This window comes from Pelophylax lessonae, assembly GCF_965119305.1.
Source record: "Pelophylax lessonae genome assembly, chromosome: 11".
Classification (NCBI taxonomy): Eukaryota; Metazoa; Chordata; class Amphibia; order Anura; family Ranidae; genus Pelophylax; species Pelophylax lessonae.
In genome coordinates this window covers 222,886,057-222,909,201 of record NC_138778.1, presented here as the reverse complement: position 1 = coordinate 222,909,201, position 23,145 = coordinate 222,886,057, and the positions used below count along the sequence as shown (strand labels likewise).

At 44.0% G+C, this 23,145-nt stretch overlaps 1 protein-coding gene across 1 annotated transcript in view; it reads right to left on the bottom strand.

Moving 5' to 3' along the window:
- Positions 1 to 23,145, bottom strand: part of ATP9A (ATPase phospholipid transporting 9A (putative)) — a 224,871-nt gene that overhangs the window by 68,449 nt on the left and 133,277 nt on the right. The window contains exons 16-21 of the mRNA XM_082272178.1: positions 12,394 to 12,486; positions 10,294 to 10,377; positions 8,044 to 8,214; positions 5,795 to 5,893; positions 5,616 to 5,705; positions 1,837 to 1,981 (exon numbers count right to left, since the gene is read on the bottom strand). Of these exons, the coding sequence (XP_082128304.1) occupies positions 1,837 to 1,981; positions 5,616 to 5,705; positions 5,795 to 5,893; positions 8,044 to 8,214; positions 10,294 to 10,377; positions 12,394 to 12,486 (682 nt within the window). The remainder of the gene's footprint in view (positions 1 to 1,836; positions 1,982 to 5,615; positions 5,706 to 5,794; positions 5,894 to 8,043; positions 8,215 to 10,293; positions 10,378 to 12,393; positions 12,487 to 23,145) is intronic.

The following is a 23,145-nucleotide window of genomic DNA, read 5'->3' as shown; positions in this document are numbered from 1 at the left end:
AGTAGCTCCCCAGCGAGGGCAGGCTCTCCCTAAGCCGTCTAAATTCTGAAATCTCCTGGTAGGGGTGGGCTGCACTGGTCTGGCCGAAGGCCAGGACCAAAAGAAGCCCGTGGTGTATGTGCCCCTGGGGTGGCAGCCCAGTGGTGCCTTAATTATCACTGGTGAGGGGCAGCTCGCCTTGAGTTTTTCGGCATCTTGGTCACTGCACCATGCACACCTTTTTCGCACCTGCCTCTTGGGACAAGCCTTTTGGCTTAGACCAGAGGAATTTTTTATTCCGGCCGAAAGGCCTGCCTTGGTACCTCACATGGCACCATAGCACTTACCCCACTTCCCCTTCCCCCACCTTTTTGTTTGTGTGTTTTTATTTCTTTGTTGTTGTGTCACTTCACTATCACTCTTTTTTCCTGCACGACTTGGAGGGTGTGGGTCCTCGGGCCCAGCCTTGAGTCTTGGGAGGGGGTGGATATGGCCTTCTGGCTTAGTTCGCCCTCTCTCATGGGGTCTCCCTTCGGGGGAGCTCCACCTAGTACTTTGGGTGGGCTGTTTCGGCAGTCCCCCTGGAGAACGGGGTTTGTCTGGTTTCGGCCAGACAGACCATAGGAAGTACCTGTCAGGAGTCTTACGCCCCGGGGATCGAGGTTAGGGTCCTACCTCTTCGGAGGGAAGACCATTTCGCACACCCTGTGCACTTTTTGTGTTTCCACGTTTGCGTGTGTGCACTTTTTTATGCACCGGGTGTAAGTCTTTTGAGTGTGTTTCACACGCCACGGGCTTTAAAAAAAAAAAATGTGCCCCTGGGGTGGCAGCCCAGGGGTGCCATAATTCTCACTGGTGAGGGGCAGCTCACCTTGAGTTTTTTGGCACCTTGGTCACTGCACCACACATACTTTTTTTGCACCTGCCTCTTGGGACGGGCCTTTTGGCTAGGGCCTGAGGAATTTTTAATTCCTGGCCGAAGGGCCTGTCAAGGTTCCGCACCTTGACACTATGCACTTTCTCCACTTCCCTTTCCCCACTGTGTGTTTTTTTTCTTTGTGGTTTGTCACCTTTGCTTTCTCACTTCTTTTCACGATGAGTAGGGTGTGGGTCCTCTGGCCTACCTTGAAAGTCTTGGAAGGGGGCGGATATGGCCTTCTGGCTTAGTTTGTCCTCTCTCATGGGGTCTCCCTTCGAAGGAGCCCCACCTAGTACTTGGGGTGGGCTGTTTCGGCAGTCCCCCCGGAGAACGGGGTCCACCTGGTTTCGGTGGGGCAGGCCCTAGTGAGTACCCTATTCCCTGTCAGGAGTCTTGCGCTCCGGGGGATCAAGGTAATGGTCCGTCCTCTTCGGAGGTGGACTTTCCGCACACCCTGTGCACTTTTTGTGTTCTCACGTTTGCGTGTGTGCAATTTTTTATGCACCTGGTGATAGTTCGAGTGTGTTCACACACCATGGGCTTATAAAAAAAAAAGTCTGTCACAATTAAGAAATCCTTTTTTTACAACGTGTCTCTTCTGTCATGCAAGAAACGAGGGGCTGCCATTTCCGCTCTCTTTTTAAAAATGGTTGTTGCCTGGCACTCATGCTAACTCTCTATGGTTTTAATACTTTTGAGTCACTGCTCAGGAAACAAAAATGCAGAAAGGAAATTCAGACCCAATTGAATGCATTTGTGTAGTTGGTAGGAGGCTTGGAAAGCTCCAGCTAAAATTTTCAGAAGCACATCAGCAACATATTTCTCTCTTGACAATTCTCTTTTATGATACTTGAACTCCAATGATGTAAACAAGACAGCAGAAAAAATTGCAGTAAAACACTGGATATTCTCAGGGGTGACAAGCAACAGCTCCATACCCACAGCGCAGGTCAGCTTCCCTGTCCTTTCTTGCAGCAGCCGCACAATCTGAGCCTTCTGGGTGGGAGCACAGCGGCAGCACACCACAGCAGGGCACTGACAGGCCAGTTCCATAAATTCGTATTCATAATACTTCAGACACACCTGTAGGACAGACAGAATAAGAATTAGGACTAATAATAGTCACATGCTACTATCTCCTTTAACCACTTGACCTCTGGAAGATCTACCCCCCCCCCCCCCGCCATCTCCAGCACCAAACCATTTTTTGCGATACAGCACTGCGTTACTTTAACTGACAATCGCGCGGTCATGCAACACCAACACTGTACCCAAATAAAATTGATCTCCTTTTTTTTCCCCACAAATAGAACTTTCTTTTGGTGGAATTTGATCACCTCTGCTTTTTATTTTTTGGGCTATAAACAAAAAAAGGCCGACAATTTTGAAAACAAATAAAAACGTATGATACGCTATGATACGCTATACATAAAAATGTATAGCGTCTACAAACTATGGAATACATTTATCCAATAACAAAAATGGAAAAAAATAAATAAAACTCCATTTTAGGCCAATGTGTATTCTGCTATATATTTTACTTAAAAAAATTAAATAAGAGTATATTGATTGGTTTGCGCAAAACGTATAGCGTCTACAAACTATGGAATACATTTATCCAAAAATGAAAAAAAAAAAAAATCAAACCTCTTCATCATTTTAGGCCAATGTGCATTCTGCTATATATTTTTGGTTAAAAAAAATGCAATAAGTGTATATTGATTGGTTTGCGCAAAACGTATAGCATCTACAAACTATGGAGTACATTTATCCAATAAAAAAAATGGAAAAAAATAAATAAATAAATAAAACTCCATTTTAGGCCAATGTGTATTCTGCTATATATTTTACTTAAAAAAATTAAATAAGTGTATAACCCTAACCCCAACCCCAACCCTAACCCTCTAACCCTAACCCCAACCCAAACCCTAACCCTCTAACCCCCTAACCCCTAACCCTCTAACCCTAACCCTCTAACCCCCTAACCCTCTAACTCTAACGCTTAAACCCTAACCCCTAACCCTAAACCCTAACCCTCTAACCCTAAACCCTAAACCTAACCCCCTAACCCTAAACGTATAGCATCTACAAACTATGGAATACATTTATCCAAAAATGAAAAAGAAAAAAAAAAAATCAAACTTCTTCATCATTTTAGGCCAATGTGTATTCTGCTATATATTTTGGTTAAAAAAATTCAATAAGAGTATATTGATTGGTTTGCGCAAAAAACATATAGCGTCTACAAACTATGGAATACATTTATCCAATAACAAATTTTGAAAAAAAATAAAAACGAATTTTGTACTTTCTGCTGTAAAAATTATCCAATAAAAAAATGGAAAAAAAAAATTCATAATTTTAGGCCAATGTGTATTCTGCTATATATTTTGGTTAAAAAAATTAAATAAGTGTATACTGATTGGTTTTGGCAAAACGTATAGCGTCTACAAACTATGAAGTACATGTATCCAATACGGTAACAAAAATGGAAAAAAAAATAAAAAATCAAACTTCTTCATCATTTTAGGCCAATGTGTATTCTGCTATATATTTTTTAGCATCTACAAACTATGAAATACATTTATGGAATTTTTTATAATTTATTTATTTTTACTAGTAATAGCGGCAATCAGCAACTTATAGCGGGACTGCGATATTGCGGTAGACAAATCGGACATTAACTGACACTTTTTGGGGACCAGTGACACGAATTCAGTGATCAGTGCTAAAAATATGCACTGTCACTGTACTAATGACACTGGCTGGGAAGGCGTTACCATCAGGGGCAATCAAAGGGTTAACTGTGTGCCTAGCTTGTGTACTGTGTGGGGGAGGTTCTTTTACTAGGGGAAGGCATTGATCCTTCTCCCTGCTTTGCAGGAACACAGGATCACTGCCTTCCCTACTGAGAGAACGGCGATCTGCCTTGTTTACAGATCACCGTTCTGGCTCTCTGCCTCATGATCGGCGGGTGCCAGCGGACATAAGAGACCGTGGCACCCGCAGATCAGTTCCCACTGTGTATAATCACAGCGGGAGTGGGTAGCCAGTGGGGTGCATGCCCGCCCCAGACCTAGAAGTGCAAGACCACAAACGAAGTACGTGATCCTGTGCAGCAGAGCCGCATTGCCGCCGTAAATGTAAGTTATACGGTCGGCAAGCGGTTAACTGGGGTACGCAATGAGAAAATTGGAGAAATGATCCACAAAAGTGCGTATTATGATGTAACTGACAACGGTATTAACTTGTAAGCAAATTCTCGAACAAAGGCAAACATTCTTTCTTGTGTACGATTTCTGAAAAAGCCCCCCTCGGCTTACACTCGAGTCACGGTCTCACTTACCTTTACCCCAGTCAGTGCGCATGCGCCGCCACCGCTCAGGAAAGCCCGTACACGTTCGGCTATTCCCGGGCAGACGGCGCATGCGCAGTGACATGTTGGCGCCGAGCGGCGCCATTTTAAATGTAAGGAGGGAAGGCAAGTGAGACACCTCCGCAGCACTGCAGGTAAAGGTAAGTGAGACTCCCGCACCATGCCCGCAGCACTGCATCTCCTGTACCATCAGTGCCATATCTGTACCATGCCTGTGCCATCTCCTGTACCATGCCTGTACCATCTCCTCCTGTACCATGCCCACAGCCCTGCATCTCCTGTACCATGGCCGCATCCCCTGTTTTGGGTCTCGTGGTGGTCCAGTTGGGTCCAGTAGCTGCTGCATTTCCCACCCTAGGCTTATACTCGAGTCAATACGTTTTCCCATTTTTTTGTGGTAAAATTAGGTGCCTCGGCTTATATTCGGGTCAGCTTATACTCGAGTATATACGGTAAGCTGTGTGAAAAAGAAGCCTGATGGTTTCAATGTCTCTATGAACTTACTAAATGGATGAGTATACTCTCATTTACCTATCTTATAAGCGTAGTCATCCAACTGTGTGACCTGAGGGTCCTTTCTTTGATTGCTTGGATGATAGCTAATGGAATAATACACCTGGATGTGCGAGGGAGGCTTCTTGTTTACACAGCTTACTTTGAAACTACATATCAGATATTCTGGTCTACTCTTTTTCCTAGGTCGAATCCCCTATATGGGTATACCATCACCAATTCAATCAATTTTTGTTCATACAAACGTTTGTAGAATCTTCACTCCATTGCTGGGCAAACCTACTTAAGAGACATTCACGTCTGACACAATTCCGAGTACTTCAGATACCTACATCTTTTATGGTTCCCTCTAGGTCACGTGTCAAACACAAGGCCCGCAGGCCGAATGCAGCCCCCCCCCCCCCCCCAGGCCATTTCATGTGGCCCCACACCTCTCCTGCAGATGTGGCATTCCCCTTGTCTCCAACTCCACCTTGTCTCAGCTTTCAGCAGCAGAGAGGACAGAACTCCTTCTCCTCCAGATTCTGAGCTTCTCTGTGCACCTGTAAGAAACTTGTCTCTGCCCCCTCTTCCCATCTCAGCAGCTGGCAGCAGAGAGGAGAGGACATAACGCCTCCCCAAGATCCTGCGCTTCTTCATACAGCCGCGGTGAGGCTCGTCTTGCCCTTCTGTCTCAGCAGTTGGCAGCAGAGAGGAGGACACAACTCCTCCAGTTCTCCAGTTCCTGCACTCAGAGCTGGGACGAGGTCATCTAGAGCCCTGAGCGAACATGATAATTGTGCCCCCCCCCAAAAAAAAATATAATAAAAATTATGTGTGTATAAGTACCTCCAAGGAGTCCCCAGATATGACCAAGGCGCAGTCGTGCTTTCTCCTAAATGCATTCAGCTCCAGGTGGGCTTCTCCTCGGTTTGTTACCTGCAGTAGTACACAAAGTGTAATTGTTAGATCTCAGGCTACAGTTATTCTCTAGAATCTTTCCATCCTTCCATTCCCGGGATACTCACAGGCCGGAATATGTGTATGTCCTGGTTTCTGGTCACCAAATGGGCATTCTTCGCCGTGCAGGTTGCGGTCTCTAACTTGTCCCCAGTCAGCATCCAGACCTGAAGGCAACAAAGAAATCGGTTATAGGTGGAGCTTGTGATTTCCACCTTTCCGGTTCACACTACCGCGACTTGTCAGGCGACTTGGTTGCCTGACAAGTCGCGGTCCATTCTGTGCTACGGGAACCGTTCTAATAGGTGCGACTCAAGTCACTCCGACTTAGAAAATAGTTCTTGTACTACTTTTGACACAAGTCGGAGCGACTTGCATTGACTTTCATTATGTGAAGTCTGTGCAAGTCGCGGCGAAGTCGCGGTGCACGGCGACTTCAAAGGTCGCCCCCGAAGTCGGATCGACATAGTGTGAACCGACACTAAAAGTGTAAAATGTAATGAAAGTTATAGTTCATGATTTACTAATATCCTGCTACAGATGTAAATGATGTTTATGTTACCTGAATATACAGTGCATCCGGAAAGTATTCACAGAGCTTCACTTTTTCCACATTTTGTTGTTATGTTACAGCTTTATTCCAAAATTGATTAAATTCATTATTTTCCTCAAAAAAAAATCCCATGTACAGAAGTATTCACAGCCTTTGCCATGACATTGAAAATTGAGCTCAGGTGCATCCTGTTTCCACTGATTGTCCTTGAGATGTTTTTAGAAATTGGCTGGAGTCCATTTGTGGTAAGTTCAGTTGATTGGACATGATTTGGAAAGGTACACACCTGTCTATATAAGGTGCATGTCAAAGCACAAACCAAGCCATGAAGTCCAAGGAATTGTCTGTAGACCCCCGAGACAGGATTGTATTGGAGGCACAATTCTGGGAAGAGTACAGAAAAAATGTCTGCAGCATTGAAGGTCCCAATGAGCACAGTGCCCTCCATCACCTGTAAATGGAAGAAGTTTGGAACCACCAGGACTTTTCCTAGAGCGGGCCGCCCAGCCAGACTGAGTAGTAGGGGGAGAAGGGCCCTAGTCAGGAAGTTGACCAAAAATGTAATGGTCACTCTGAAAGAAGTTTCAGTTTTTCTTTGTGGAGAGAGGAGAACCTTCCAGAAGAACATCTCTGCAGCACTCCACCAATCATGCCTGTATGGTAGAAGGGCCAGACGGAAGCCACTCCTCAGTAAAAGGCATATGACAGCCCGCCTGGAGTTTGCCAAAAGGCAACTGAAGGACTCTCAGACCATGAGACACACATTTCTCTGGTCTGATGAAACAAAGATTGAACTCTTTGGCCTGAATGACAAGCATTGTGTCTGGAGAAAACCAGGCACCACTCACCACCTGGCCAATGCCATCCCTACAGTGAAGCATGGTGGTGGCAGCATCAGGCTGTGGGGATGTTTTTCAGCGGCAAGAACTGGGACACTAGTCAGGATCGAGGGAAAGATGAATGCAACAATGTACAGAGGCATTCTTGATGAAAACCTGCCTCAGAGTGCTCTGAACCTCAGACTGGGGCAAAGGTTCATCTTCCAAAAGGGACAACAACCCTAAGCACACAGCCAAGATAACAAAGGAGTGGCTACGGGACAACTCTGTGAATGTCCTCGAATGGCCCAGCCAGAGCCCAGACTTGAACCCCATTGAACATCTCTGGAGAGATCTGAAAATGGCTGTGCACCCACGCTCCCCATCCAACCAGATGGAACTTGAGAGGTCCTTCAAAGAAGAATGGGAGAAACTGCCCAAAAATAGATGTGCCAAGCTTTTGACATCATACCCAAAGACTTGAGGCTGTAATTGGTGCCAAAGATGTTTTAACAAAGTATTGAGCAAAGGCTGTGATACTTATGTACATGGGATTTTTTTGTTTTTTTATTTTTAGTAAAATTGCAAATATTTCAAACCAACTTCTTTCATGATGTCATTTTGGGGTATAGCTTGTAAAATTTTGAGCAAAATAATGAATTTAATCAATTTTGGAATAAGGCTGTAACATAACAAAATGTGGTAAAAGTGAAGCGATGTGAATACTTTCCAGACGCACTGTATTAACTTTTCAAAAGCACAAACTCACCTACCTTTACTCTACTGCTGCTTGGATGGTTACTTGTTGATATAGGGGGGGCATGTGACTTACTTTTCTTCTTCCCATAGGACATCACTGGTGTTCCTTATATTGATTACAAACAGTGCACCAAATCCAACAATGTAAGCCATCACAGCATTATGACCAATCACTTTACTTGCATACCTTCATTCCAGCGTTCCGTAACGTTTCCAGAGTAGGGCGGACATCAGCTTGCAGTTGGTCTTCTACTCCAGTTAGACACAGCAGTTCCATTTCCATTTCCAGACTCTCTATCACGGTGGCTACTTTCAGTGAGCGGTCATGAACACTAAGTTTCGCCTGGACATAACGTGCCTGAACCAACAAAAAAAAAAAAACAACCTTGAGATCAGGTTTATAAATCTATCACTGATAAAGTTGGCCAACCTGAGACTAATGCTGGCCATACACCTGCCGAAAAATCGTTCGAAAATCTGTCATTTGGTCCAATCATCCGTTTTTCGTCCAGTTAATGGGCACAAATAGAAAATCGTTTTCAACTTTTCAGAGCCGAAAAATCGAAGGAACAGTTTTGAAAATCTGCCGGCCAAATGATAAACGAACAAAAAAATTGAAAGGTTAATGTGTTTCTCGGCCGACCTGTTTGCACTAGGTATATGTGTCAAACTGAAGGAAAAATGAATTCATTTATGTCCATTGAACGATTTATCTTTCGAAATTCAGTCATTACATGATGGCACAATCGTCTGCTCTCACGGCCGATTTTTCGTTTTTTTCGAAAATTAGTTTGTCCGATATTTCGGCTAGTGTATGGCCAGCATAAGTCTAATGCAAAACTGCACCTGGTGTATTGTCAAAGGACAAAGGGGCAACTTGGAGTTTACTAGCCAACTACTATATTAATTTGCACTTTGCTGCTTAATCAGTCTGAAAACATAATGAACCCCTCCAGCTTTCTAGCCCTGATCTTAAAATCCAAATCACAAAGTCTGGAAATAATAGGTACCAACCTATTTAAATCCAGGGGGGGGGGGGCGTGGTGAATGGCAGCTTAATCCCGGAGCACCAAGGAGAGAACGAGCCTCACCCGAAAGACATCCACCCATGGATCTGACAGTTCTAACTTCCGACAAATGCAAAGACATGACGATGAAGCACAAGGAGTGCAGCCGCCCTCAAAAACTGACAGAATATTTCCACCAGCCTGCTAGTGGAGTCCGCCAAGATGGCGCGGGTGAGCCGGCCCACGCCTACACGTCTAGCCACTACACAAATCTTCCTTGAAAGCCGATTGGCTACCATGCAGCGCTGCACCACATTTTGCACTCTCCAGTTTTAGTAAATCAACCCTCACTTTCACAACTTTTCTATCCATTCTTATGCTATGTCCTAGTATACCTATGAACAATGTGCATGCATACAGTCAAGCAGTCATCTAAAAGCAATAAAATACCTTGAGCTGTAGCTTTATTCATCCCCACATTAACATTCCACATAAAGACAGCAAATTTGAACTTTTAGTAGCAATATAAACCTTATTTCTAGAGACAAGATCTGTGTGACGGAGTCACTTTGGTTGGGGGGCCTGTGGAACCCATCTTACCTTCGAGAGGTTGAGAAATCCCTCTCTCAGCTCCCTAGGCCCCTCTTATGCGTAAGTCAAGCTGTGTCTATTGGGGGCAGAGGGTGACCAAGAAAATGATGGACAACTACTTGGTGGACACTGAGAATGTTGTTTTGACTTTTGATTTCTTCAAATGGGACAGTAATATTTATCCGCAATATTCCTCGAGAATTCTAGGATACAATAATTCCACTGTATCAGAATGATAGAACATTGTATGAGCTTTGCCTTGTAGACCATGAAGTCCATGAAGCCTGACTTCTAAATGGTCGGGGCATTGCTTGGATGGGGATTCCAGGTTCTTCAATGTAGGAGACAGACAGTCTGTTACTGGTGGTCTCCTGCTATTGTCTGTTTAATAAGGTGTTCTGTGTTTATACGTAGGATAATGTGTAATGTATTTTGTTTTAGCCATGTTGCAGTGCTGAGTTAATTAACATGTTAACTATAACATTGTCTAGATGTGGAATCCCATTCACCTATTGCTTCTGTCCAGAAGGCTAGATCATTAGTTCAGGTTAATTACATTTCTGTACACAATTTAATTTGCATAGGATAATGTAATCAGGCACCTGACCTAGAGGGGTAATCTGATCAGGAGGGGGATGTCCTCCTGTGTGGTAAATATTGTGTGTGAGTTTGTTTAATAAATGTTCCAGATCTATACAAGCTAAGTTCCGGCTAGTTTTGTATGGGGCACTAATATCTTACATACATGTTCAATACTGAAGGAAGCGGTATTCTGACAGAAGCACACAAGTGCATTGTGGGGTCGTGATTCCGCATGTGCATTAGTCTGGCAATCTTACCTCGAAATCCTGATACTGCTCCTCCGTCAGGGACTTTTTGGCCACAACTAAGACCCGGAGCCCTTCTCGGGCCATGTTTCCACACTGAAGAAGAAAACAGATTCAGGTCAGAAGCTAATCAATATGGTGCTTATGGTGTGCCTGATACATGGCTCATGGTCTTCAAGCTTTAGGCTCCATTCACATCTAGGTGTCCCGGATTACGGACAGAATCGGCAAAATTTAATCCTGAATCACGGCAAATCACGGAACGCCCATGAGATCCCCGTCACTTCCAATGGTATCCCAATCGCGGCGCGATTTTGCCGCTATTGTCATCCATCGAATGGCGGTAAAATCGTCCAAACAGAATTGCATTAAGAAGTTCTTTTGGGCAACAGGCACGCCGCGATTCTGTTTGCGTGATTTTACCGCAATTCGTCGGGCTGCAAAATCGCACCCTAATCAAGGTGTCATTGGAAGTGAAGGGGATTGCACGGGCAACCGCTGATTTGCTGTGATTTGGGATCACAGGCAGAATCGTGGCGATTCTGCTCGCGATCCTGGACGCCAAGATTTGAACGGAGCCTTAAAAATAAATGACCCATAATGCAGTCTGTCCATTTCTGGCTGTTGCTTCCTTGTCTAACCACTTCCATACCGCTGAACGTCATATGACGTCCTGGGCTTTCAGTGACGATATCTGGATGATGGGTGCAGCTGCAGGCATCATTCAGATATCTTTTTTTTTTTTTGCCAGTGATTCCCTGCAAATTAAAAACAATCATAGCGACAGTTCAGCGGCTTGTTTTTACAGGCGGGGAGAGGGAACACTCCCCCCGCAACCCTCTGGTGCTTCTACCGCTCGCAATCGGTGAGCCGGAGAAGGAATCCGCCAGAGAAGGAAGTTTACCATAGAGCTGACTGAGGACCAGATGATCCCTGGTCAACACTACGTCTCTTGGAGGCCTGGGCATGAGTGTATGATGTCACGTCTGGCCCCAGCAGTTGAAAACACTACCGTGTTTTCAGCTGGAAAGCCTGAGATTTTTTTTTTTTTATCTCAGGCTTTCCAGCCTAGAGGAGAGATGTGGGGTCTTATAGAGTCCACATCTCTCCATAAAGAGGCCCTGTCATGCCCTATTTCTATTACAAGGGATGTTTAGTTTATGATATGTTTATGTTGTAGGTAATTGTATTATTAATCTACTGTCTGTATTGTTCATCAGGTATAAGCTCTGTAAATACTACAAAGTGGATCCTGAAGAAGCCCTTCTCCTGGGAGAAACCCGTTGATCCATACAACTCTCACCATCCAGTCAAGCACAGATGGTTATAGTGGATATTTGTCTAGTATTTGGTATTTCTGCATGAGGCCCATACTCCTGTTGTCTTTTAACCATTTTGTATAAATTATGTGTTTTTATATGTTTTTGCTATATTGACTTATTACTTTTTGGGCACTTAAAAATCCCCATTTCCCATAGTCTCCCCCTAGAGAGAGGCATGGGCTATCTTCTTTTTCCAAATTATTTCTATAACCTTTACCATAGAAAAGGGCAATTGTTTGCAGTTGTACGGTTCATGAAAAGGAGAAGGACTGTTACCCAACAGATTTGCTTGCTAATCTCTGCAGATGATGGCTGGGAGCATGCACACCTAACGGGGTGTTTTCCTTGAAATAAATACATGTGTGTTTAAAGACATGCCAACTTCCTGACCCTGAACACCATCTCCCATCTTCTGAGTGTGTACAGTCAGGCATTAAACAGGACAGCGACAGTCTGACTTCAGGTGACCCCTGCGCTTTCAGCTCATGTGTCAGCAATGACCAAAGTGTGTTGGCAATGTTGGAAGAACAACAGCAAGTTACTGTGACTATATATACACATTATACATGTCTATGCAGCAGGTGGCGCTGTAGTGTTATAGTGTAATGTGCATGTAAATCTATTGTATGATGCAATGAGAGAAAGTGCTTTTCTCAGTGTTCAGTTGTGTTCCTGTTTCCAGGCTGTTAAGATAGGTTCTGCTATCTTCTATGCAAGTAAAGTGTTTCCTGTATTCCAGAAGCTTCCAGCGCATCATATCAACCAATAGGCAAATGGATCCAAATCTTACCTCCTCCTCCAGCCAATCATTGTACTGCACAATTCCTGCCATCACCACATCAGCCCCCTTCATGTAGAATGTTATTTCTCCTGTGGAGTCTTCCTGGATTAAGAAGAAAAAGCAGAACACAAGGAAGTTTAAAATATGATAAATTCGTTTTTTTACACATGGCATTATGCACACAGGGCCAACAAGGAGTTGTTACCTGGAGTTCCGCCACTGAGGGAACTGGAGATTTTAGTTTACTAAAGTGCCGTTTTAGTCGTATATTAGTAATTTGAATAGTAGTTAGTTTTAGGCTGGGTTCACTTCTAATACTGATGCAGTTTACAGCAGGGGTCCAGTGCGTCCCTGTTCTCCGTTTCAGGAATGAACCAGGCCCCAACCTTTGCCTGAATTTGGGCCAGAAACTGAGCCAAAGATGCACAGGACCCCTGTGCAATGCGCTCCGTGGCCGCCCCAGAGATGTGTGAATCGGCTCCCATTGATAGCCGGTCACGCTCTCCTGTCATGCAAATTGGATGTTGGGAAATCAGCATCCAATGTGAACCCAGCCTCAGTCATATGTTAGTCGACAAAAGTATGGAGGATTTAAGTGGTCTAACATACGACTAAAACTACTCAGATGACTAATATAAGACTAAGGGCTCTTTCACACAGGCGATCCGATCAGATCCGCCTGTCAGTTTATTAGGCGGATCTGATCGGATCCTCCATGCAGCTCTATGGGGCAGCGGGTGTCAGCAGAGACACCTCCGCTGACACCCGCTGCCATCCGTATCCAATCCTGTCCGTGAAATCTGGACGGATGGAAACCCTATTTTTCCATCCGTTCAGTAATCGGATCGGATGAGAGTGGACAGGCGGTTCGCTCTCATCCGATCCGCCATAGAGGGCAGCGGGGGCTGAGACACCTCCCTCTCCGGAGCTGTCATCCGCCGGCTCAGCGGGGATCGCGGATCGATCCCCGCTGAGCAACACGGATCCGCCTACGGAGGCGGACCGTGTGCAAGAGGCCTAAAACTAAAATGGCATTTCAGTCAAAAGACTATGACTAAAACTAAAACAAAAAAACACTGGATACAGGAATAAAATCCTTAGTGATAAGAGATGAAGAGATAAAAAGTACATGCAATCAAAGCCTGAGAGACATGTGAGGGCTGCTATTGTCAATCTCCATCTGAAAATGCTTGTTGTCTGGCTTGTTCTTGGTAAAGGTCGCAATGAATTAAAAGCAAGAGTAAACATGTAAAACCCAGGAAATTTGCATTTTTTCAGCATGAGAAGTAGAGAAGTAGCCTCCATCTGTCTTTTCAGGAAAGGTTTAAACCCCCCACCCCCATCAGAAAATATTATTCAGTAGAGGCAAGAAGAAGTTACTGCCCATTAGACATACAACTGCATTTCTGTTTCAATATTTTTATTCTTTTTTCAGGATTTCAGTGCAATGTTATAATGTAATGCAAAAGAGTGCAAAATAGCTCTGTCAACATAAACAGTAAATAAGAAGTTATCAATGGTGGCATGTTTTAAGGGAAAGGAGTTAAAGACAGAAATCCATGGAATTCCACCAATGGGTATCAGGAACTGCGAAAGGGTGGTCAACTAGGGAGAGACTTGAATTGAGAAACATGTTCGGTTATAGTCCAAAAATAGGCTAAGCAAACCAAACGCCTTACATCAGACCAACTTTGTCCATTCAGAGGAGGGGTCAAGCAGGACGGCACTTGCCCACCCAACCACTAAGGCAGGGTATAAACACAACAGTGCAATTATAGCAACCATAGTGACTATTGGGTCATCTAACACTAGACTTATTTATCCTACCCTAAAAATATTACATGCTTAGAAAAATCAGGCCCCGTTCACACTGGGGCGACCCTACTTCCCGGGGCCATCCTCCGAGGTCGCGGCGCGCTGCTCGCACCGCGACCTCGGAGCGGCCGGCATGGACTTCATAACATTGAAGTCTATGCAGGTCGCTCCGAGTCGCCCCAAAGAAGCTCCGGACCCTTTTTCTAAGTCAGAAAGACTTGTGTCGCCCCTATTAGAACGGGTCCATAGGTTCTCTATGGAAGGCGACCTACGGCGACCTGTCAGGCGACCAGGTCGCCTGACAGGTCGCCCCAGTGTGAACTGGGCCTAAATCAGCAACATGTCCTTTAAGTTATATTGTTACAAAACCTAAACATAAACCCTAAAGTAGGGTCGGACTAGAGGGCCTATCCTGCACCTGAGTAAAGAGATAGAAGAGAGAAAAAGGAAAGGAATGAAGTCAGAAAATAGGGAAAATGAGCGAGACCACAACTGTCCACTCGTGGCACTGATCCAACGTCAATCCTAAGTGGTCAGCATCTGTAGGTAAGAAAGCCAAGGAGTCCAAACCTTTTAAAATACAGGGGTTTTTTTGAGAAGCTGACCAGTTTTTAGTGGAGCATGATCCGGCTTTGTTTTCGCTTCATTAACCACTTCTCACCCAAGGACATACCCATACGTCCTTGTGTCAGTGGTTATACCGGGATGGTGGGTGCACCTACAGGCATCATCCTGGTGTCGTTCTTTGCAGCCGGTTATTCTGTAGAAGGCAGAAGTTATCCGAGTGGCAAATTAGCCTCTCAATCACTTTCGCGGATGGCAGAAAGGGGTCCCACCCCCCTCCCGCCACCGGTTCTCAGGGGCTCTCTGGTCCCATCGCAGAGGCTGCCTGAGACAGAGAGAGAGGAATAGACATCTGGGAGCGACGAATATTTGTCACTTTTGGTTCTGCCCCTTTGTTTACCTGGCTACCAGCGGCCAATCTCGGTCTGATCGGCTGCATGGGGGGGGGGGGCTAGAGGAGAGATTTGCTGTCTAATAGACCCCAAATCTCTCCATAAAGAGGATCTGTTATGGCCCATGCTATCACAAGGGATGTTGTTCATCCCTTGCAATAGCAATAAAGTTTGTACAAAAAAAAAAAAACGTAAAAAAAAAAAAATTAAAAGCGTCCACGTCCCACCGTGCTTCCGCGCAAATGCAAACGTATACGTTACTCCCGCACGCATATGTAAACGCCGATCGCACCACATATGTGAGGTACGGTCGTGATCATTCGAGCAAGAGCAATAATTCTAGCACCAGACCCCCTGTGCCACTCTAAACTGGTAACCTGCAAAGGCCTTTAAAGCGTCGCCTATCGAGAATTTAAGCACCGTAGTTTGCCGCCAGTCCACGGGCAGATGCAATTTTAAAGGGTGACATATTAGGTATCTATTTACTCGACGGAACATCATCTTTCACATTATATAAAAAAAATTGGGCTATCTTTACGGTTTTCATTTTTTTTGTTTATGAATGTGTTTTTTCTTACAAAAATTGCATTTGAAAATAAAAAAAAAAATCGCTAAGCAAATACCGTGTGACATAAAAATTTGCAACACACACCATTTTATTCTATAGGGCCTCTGCTAAAAAATATATATAATGTTTGGGGGTTCAAAGTAATTTTCTAGAAAAAGAAATTTTTACATGTAGGTGTGAAGTGTCAGAATAGGCTTTGGAAGGAGGTGGTTAAAGTGAAGTCGATCTCTGGACTTTTCCAAGCAGTAGCGATGGCTATTTTGGCCACCAAAAACATATAATAAATTAGAGTGTGTAGACCATGGGATCTTCTCCACAGGTTCGTTATGGAAAGCTATTCGAGGGTCCTTAGTAATGTTAACCATAGTGACAGAATCAATTAGGAATGAACCCGTATTAAGAAAGGACGGACCTTAGGACAATTCCACCACATATGAAGAACAGAGCCAACCTGACCACAGCCCTTAAAAGCAGGTGGGGGAGGAATCCGGATACATTTTAGAGAGGAGTTCTGGCACAAGGTACCATCGTGCAATCACCTCATGTCCTGCTTCAAATCAGGGCAACATTCATTATACCCTTATAAATGCATGCAGTCCTCCACCTCGGGGGTAATGCCCAGATCCCTCTCCCAAGCTATTTGATAAGGAAGTTTTGATGAGGGAGAAACTGCATTTCATCCCATAAATGTAGGCCCCACATTTCTACATTGCCCATCAATCGTGAAGGCAGTACCCACTTTTTTGTATTATGAATTATCAGGGCTTTTTTTTCCCTCAGAAAATAGGTACAGGAACTCAACCGTGACCCCCCCCCCCCCCAAACCATTATCAACTCCGAACAGTATCATATAGTGGGTGTGGTCAAACTTCATGAACATTGGGAGGGGCATTAAATACCAAGAGTGCAAAGTTTGGGAAGGGGGGATTACACACAGAGCGCAGAGTTAAGCCGTGTGCTGCATACATAGTGCAGAGTTCAGCGGTGCGCTGCATACATAGTGCAGAGTTCAGCGGTGCGCTACAAACATAGTGCAGAGTTCAGGGGTGCGCTACAAACATAGTGCAGAGTTCAGGGGTGCGCTGCATACATAGTGCAGAGTTCAGGGGTGCGCTGCATACATAGTGCAGAGTTCAGCAGTGCGCTGCATACATAGTGCAGAGTTCAGCAGTGTGCTGCATACATAGTGCAGAGTTCAGCGGTGCGCTGCATACATAGTGCAGAGTTCAGGGGTGCGCTGCATACATAGTGCAGAGTTCAGGGGTGCGCTGCATACATAGTGCAGAGTTCAGGGGTGCGCTGCATACATAGTGCAGAGTTCAGGGGTGCGCTGCATACATAGTGCAGAGTTCAGGGGTGCGCTGCATACATAGTGCAGAGTTCAGGGGTGCGCTGCATACATAGTGCAGAGTTCAGGGGTGCGCTACAAACATAGTGCAGAGTTCAGCGGTGTGCTGCATACATAGTGCAGAGTTCAGCGGTGCGCTACAAACATAGTGCAGAGTTCAGCGGTGCGCTACAAACATAGTGCAGAGTTCAGAGGTGCGCTGCATACATAGTGCAGAGTTCAGCGGTGCGCTCCATACATAGTGCAGAGTTCAGGGGTGCGCTGCATACATAGTGCAGAGTTCAGGGGTGCGCTGCATACATAGTGCAGAGTTCAGGGGTGCGCTACAAACATAGTGCAGAGTTCAGCAGTCCGCTGCATACATAGTGCAGAGTTCAGGGGTGCGCTACATAGTGCAGAGTTCAGGGGTGCGCTATAAACATAGTGCAGAGTTCAGCGGTGCGCTACAAACATAGTGCAGAGTTCAGCGGTGCGCTACAAACATAGTGCAGAGTTCAGCGGTGCGCTACAAACATAGTGCAGAGTTCAGTGCAGAGTTCAGGGGTGCGCTACAAACATAGTGCAGAGTTCAGCGGTGCGCTACAAACATAGTGCAGAGTTCAGGGGTGCGCTACAAAAATAGTGCAGAGTTCAGCGGTGCGCTACAAACATAGTGCAGAGTTCAGCGGTGCGCTACAAACATAGTGCAGAGTTCAGCGGTGCGCTACAAACATAGTGCAGAGTTCAGCGGTGCGCTACAAACATAGTGCAGAGTTCAGCGGTGCGCTGCATACATAGTGCAGAGTTCAGCGGTGCGCTGCATACATAGTGCAGAGTTCAGCGGTGCGCTGCATACATAGTGCAGAGTTCAGCGGTGCGCTGCATACATAGTGCAGAGTTCAGCGGTGCGCTGCATACATAGTGCAGAGTTCAGCGGTGCGCTGCATACATAGTTAAGAGTTCAGGGGTGCGCTACACACAAAGTGCAGAGTCCAGCCTTTTTCCACAGCTGGTTATCTATGCATTCCCCATCCACATCTCACTTTCAAACCTCTTCAGCTCTAAACTCTGAATGTCTGAAAGTAATAGTGGTGAGCAGGGATCAGAGGTCCTGAGCCAGAGGTGGTGGAACCGAGTTCCACCAAGTTCCAGCTGTAAAAAAGCCCTGTGAATTATAATGGCAAGGCAATGCACATACACCTTTGTGCCATAGTGCTATGGGCTGGGTGTTCAGTGTGTCCCTGTGACTTTAGGAGGGGGGGGGGTTAGCTCCCTTCAGGTTTATCTGCCCTACACCTGTCCCTCTTAATGCATGTGCTTCCATTGTTGGAGACTCACAGAAATTAAGAGTTAGGTCCACAGAAAATGGAGTGCCTTGCGGGGGCTCTGTGGCTTACGCATGTAATTGCAAATGTGTACAACTAAACCCGTTTTTAACCACTTGCCGACTGCCACACGACTATTTACGGCGGCAGTCAGCCCCTCACAGGCAAAGTGACTTAGGGCTACGTCGCTCGCCTGTGAGGCTCTAGGGGGCGAGCGTGCGTCGCCGGGGGCGCGCTCCCGCCCACGCTCGCTCCCTAATATGTCCGCGCGTGTGACCGGCGGACCCGATGTCTGCCGGTCACTTGCGATCGTCCGGTACAGAGGGAGAAAGGCAGGCGGCTAATGTAAACAAAGCCGCCTGTCATTCTCCCCTGTGTAAGTGCAGAGATCATACGGTCCTGCTATGTAGGATCGTATATCTCTGTAGTTACACAAACAGCCACATCCCATAACAGTTAGAATCACGCCCCTAGGGACACACTTCACCCCTCCATCTCCAATAAAGTTAACCCCTTCCCTGCCAGTGTCATTTTTACAGTAACAGTGCATATTTATAGCACTGATTACTGTAGAAATGTCACTGGTACCCCCAAAAGTGTCAAAAATGTCAGTCAAGGGTCCGATCTGTCCGCCTCAATGTCGCAGTCCCGCAAAAAAAAAAAAATGGCAGATCGCCGCCATTACTCGTTAAAAAAATAAAATAATAAAAATGACAAATCTTTCCCTTAGTTAGTAAACGCAGTAACTTTTGCGCAAACCAATCAAAATACGCTTATTGCGATTTTTTTTACAAAACATGTAGCAGAAAACAAATTGGCCTAAAATGTTAAAAAAATTTAGATTTTTACATTTTTTTGGGGGGAATTTCATAAAAAATGTGAAAAATATTGTTATTTTTGCAAAATTGTCGCTATTTTTTTTGTTTATAGCGCATGATCAAAAAAAAAAAAAAATCGCACAGGTGATCAAATACCACCAAAAGAAATCTCTGTTTGTGGGGAAAAAAAGGACATCAATTTCATTTGGGTACAGCGTCGCACGACCGCGCAATTGTCCGTTAAATTCACGCAGTGCCGAAATTGCAAAATAGGGCCTGGTCAGGATGGGGGTAAAATCTTCCCGGGCTTAAGTGGTTAACGCATACTGTTAGACAGGTCAGTTTGGTTGGTCCCAGGCTGGGCCGAAAGTTCGGCTTGGAAATTTCTTTGTTTTTTTCCCATATGCGTTGCCTTTCCAATGCTCCTTGCTGTAGTGACCAGTTACAGGTGAGGTCAGCACCCACTTTTTTTTGTATTACCCATCAATTGTAGTCTGATCCAAGTGATTGTCAGGGACATTCCAAAAATGTAGAAATGAGCGCCAGAGGTGCTGTCCTCCAAATAGCAGAGTGGAGATGGCATATATGGTATTTTAATTAGGGATGCCGTGTTTATGTATAACGCACCGCACAAGCCATTGTTTCCAGATAAGAGGCGAGAAGGTTACTGCTGGTGTAATCAGCCGTTAAATAGCTGTTATAATTGAAGGTGTTTAATGACATGTATGTAGGAAATGGCGCGCAGGGCCAGTTTCCTGAGCATTAACGCTGCCCCAGAAAGCCTCACGAGCCGCTCCAACATAAATAGCATGTCAGCGGACCCCTTGCATGAGTCACTTCCATCTCCAGGGTTCAGGGGCAGGTTAGAACTTTCTCATGTTTACAAAGTATCACAACATCAAAACGTGTAAAAAGAACACCTATTCTACAAAAATAACACTCCTCCTCCTAAAAAACATGTTCAAGATACTGGCAGCATTTGGAGCGGTAAGGAGCCACTTACCACTCCCTGCCGCTCAGAGTGATCGGTCCTCCGGGGTCACCATTTGCTTCCTCTTTGCATCACAAGTGGCTATGCTCTGCTTATTTTCTGCTTGCCTTCGTAAAATTTGCAGCCCCTGCATCGCTGCCAAGGTGACTTCCCTACCTTCTTCTTTTGGATTATTAGTAGAAATAAATGTATACAGTACTGTGCAAAAGTTTTAGGCAGGTGTTAACCACTTTACTGCTGCTCACTAGAGCTCTACTGCGGCAAAGTGACTCAATAACGTCTGGCGACATAGACCTACGTCGCCAGACATTCCCCTCTCTCGGTGGCGCACGCGCGCCGCCGGAGGCTCGCTCCCGCTGTATTCAGTCCCAGCGGGAGTCGGGCCAGGGGAGGAGCGGCGGTGATCACGCCGCGGTTCCGCCCGCGATCCAGAAATTATTGCAAATCGCGGGACGCCTGTGCGTTGCCCGTTGATTTGCAATAGCCCCCCAAACGCTGAGCGATGTTGCCGCGATTTCCGCCTGCCGAATCGCGGTAACATTGCGGAAAAAAAATTGCGGGACGCAATACGCTCCAAAGAAGCTCTTGTACTTTTTTGCGATGTTACCGCGATTCGGCAGGCGGAAATCGCGGCAACATCGCTCAGCGTTTGGGGGGCTATTGCAAATCAACGGGCAACGCGATCCCGCGATTTGCAATAATCTCTGGATCGCGGGCGGAACCGCGGCGGTTCTGCCCGCGATCCATACGCTGACATGTGAACGGAGCCTAAAAGAAAAGAAGAGAGAAGTAAAAGGGAAAAGAAAAAAAAGAGGAAGAAGAAAAATTACAAGAAAAGAAAGAACCAAAAAAGAAAAGATGAAAATCTTCCACCATATGTATATAAACTGATAATGAATATGGATGTAAATTTAAGTAACTGAGTGTGTGGTAAAAATATATATGTATATCATTTCATACAGAAATGCTAAAAAGGAGAAAAATTAAGCAAAACATGAAAAAATAACGTCAATTTTGCCTTAGAATAAATTGTGTACTGTAAACAAAATCAATATAACAACGGTAAAAGGGTGTGACCACCCTTTGGCTTCAAACCAATATCAATTCTTACACTTTGCACACTTCAAGGATTTTGAAGGATTAGAAGTCAGGTGAATGATTAACCAACTATACCAAGTAGGAGCTAATGATCATCAATTTCATATGTCAGTTGAAAAACCAGTCATTAACTGAAACAGCTGTGTAGGAGGCTTAAAACTGGGTGAGGAACAGCCAAACTCTGCTACTACGGTGAGGTTGTGGAAGAACGTTTCATCAATAGTATGTAAATTATTGGAGGGCCCAAGGCTCTGTCCTGGGACCAATCCTGTTCAATTCATTCAGGAATAATATAGACGATGGGATTATTAGTTTAATCTCAGTTTTCGCAGATGAAACATCAGCTACCCAGTGACACGTATGTGCTGCATGTGGGTGTTAAAGCCCTCCCCTTTGCTGCCACACGTGTGTTATGCTGGCGACAACAGGTTAATATATTACCTATAGTGTTCGTTTAAAAAAAAAAACAATTGTGAAATATAAAATTTCTTGTTCATTTTTCTGCTTGTAGTAAAAATTAAACACCAAATACATGCTTTTGAATTCATAAAAAACAATTAGTAAGAACGCAGTGCAGTAAATAAAACTAAAAATAAATTCCTCAAATATTTTTTTAATTATAAAGATTTTTTTTATTTTTATTTTTTTGTTTTTTTTTTATTGCACCAATTTCTTATGAATTGTATATTATGATTTTTTTTTGCACCACTTCTACAATTTCTTGCACCACTTTTGCACACACTTTTTTTTACTTATTTGGGTAAAATTTGTGGAGATTGGTTCTTTAAAAAAGGGGCAGCACACCTACGGTATATTTTGGCTTAATTTGTATAGTGGACATCTCGTATATCGATTGTGATCTAATCTGTCACTTAGCTCAGGACTTTTTTCTCCTTTTTGCAAATAAATGCTTTACATGTCCCAAAACTGGGAAATCATTTTGGTATTTACGAAACGAAATAAATGTTTTTGAATTCATAATAAACGATTAGTAAGAAATCAGTGCAATAAATAAACTAAAAATAAAATCCTCATAAATATTTATGAAGATTTTTGTTTTTTATTTATTGCACTGATTTCTTACGAATTGTATATTATGAATTTTTTACACCACTTCTACCATTTTTTGCACCACTTTTGCACATACTTTTTTAACTTATTTGGGTAAGATATGTGGAGATTGGTTCTTTAAAGGGGCAGCACACCTATATTTTGGCCTAATTTTTATAGTGCACATCTCGTATCTCAATTGTGATCTAGGTGCAGCAATCCTATATTGTCACTTAGCTCAGGACTTTTTTCTTTTTTGCAAATAAATGCTTTACATGTCCCAAAACTTTAAATAAATGTTTTTGAATTCATAATAAATGATTAGTAAGAAATCAGTGCAATAAATAAACTAAAAATAAAATCCTCATAAATATTTATGAAGATTTTTTTTTTTTTTTTATTGCACTGATTTCTTACAAATTGTATATTATGAATTTTTTGCACCACTTCTACCATTTTTTGCACCACTTTTGCACATACTTTAACTTATTTGGGTAAGATATGTGAAGATTGGTCTTTTAAAGGGGCAGCACACCTATATTTTGGCCTAATTGTTATAGTGCACATCTCGTATCTCAATTGTGATCTAGGTGCAGCAATCCTATATTGTCACTTAGCTCAGGACTTTTTTTTCCTTTTTTGCAAATAAATGCATTTACATGTCCCAAAACTTTAAAATCATTTTGGTATTTACTTAAAAAAAAAGTAAATAAATAAATAAATGTTTTTGAATTCATAACAATTTGTAATAAATCAGTGCAATAAATAAACTAAAAATAAATTCCTAATATTTATTTATGAAGATTTTTTTTT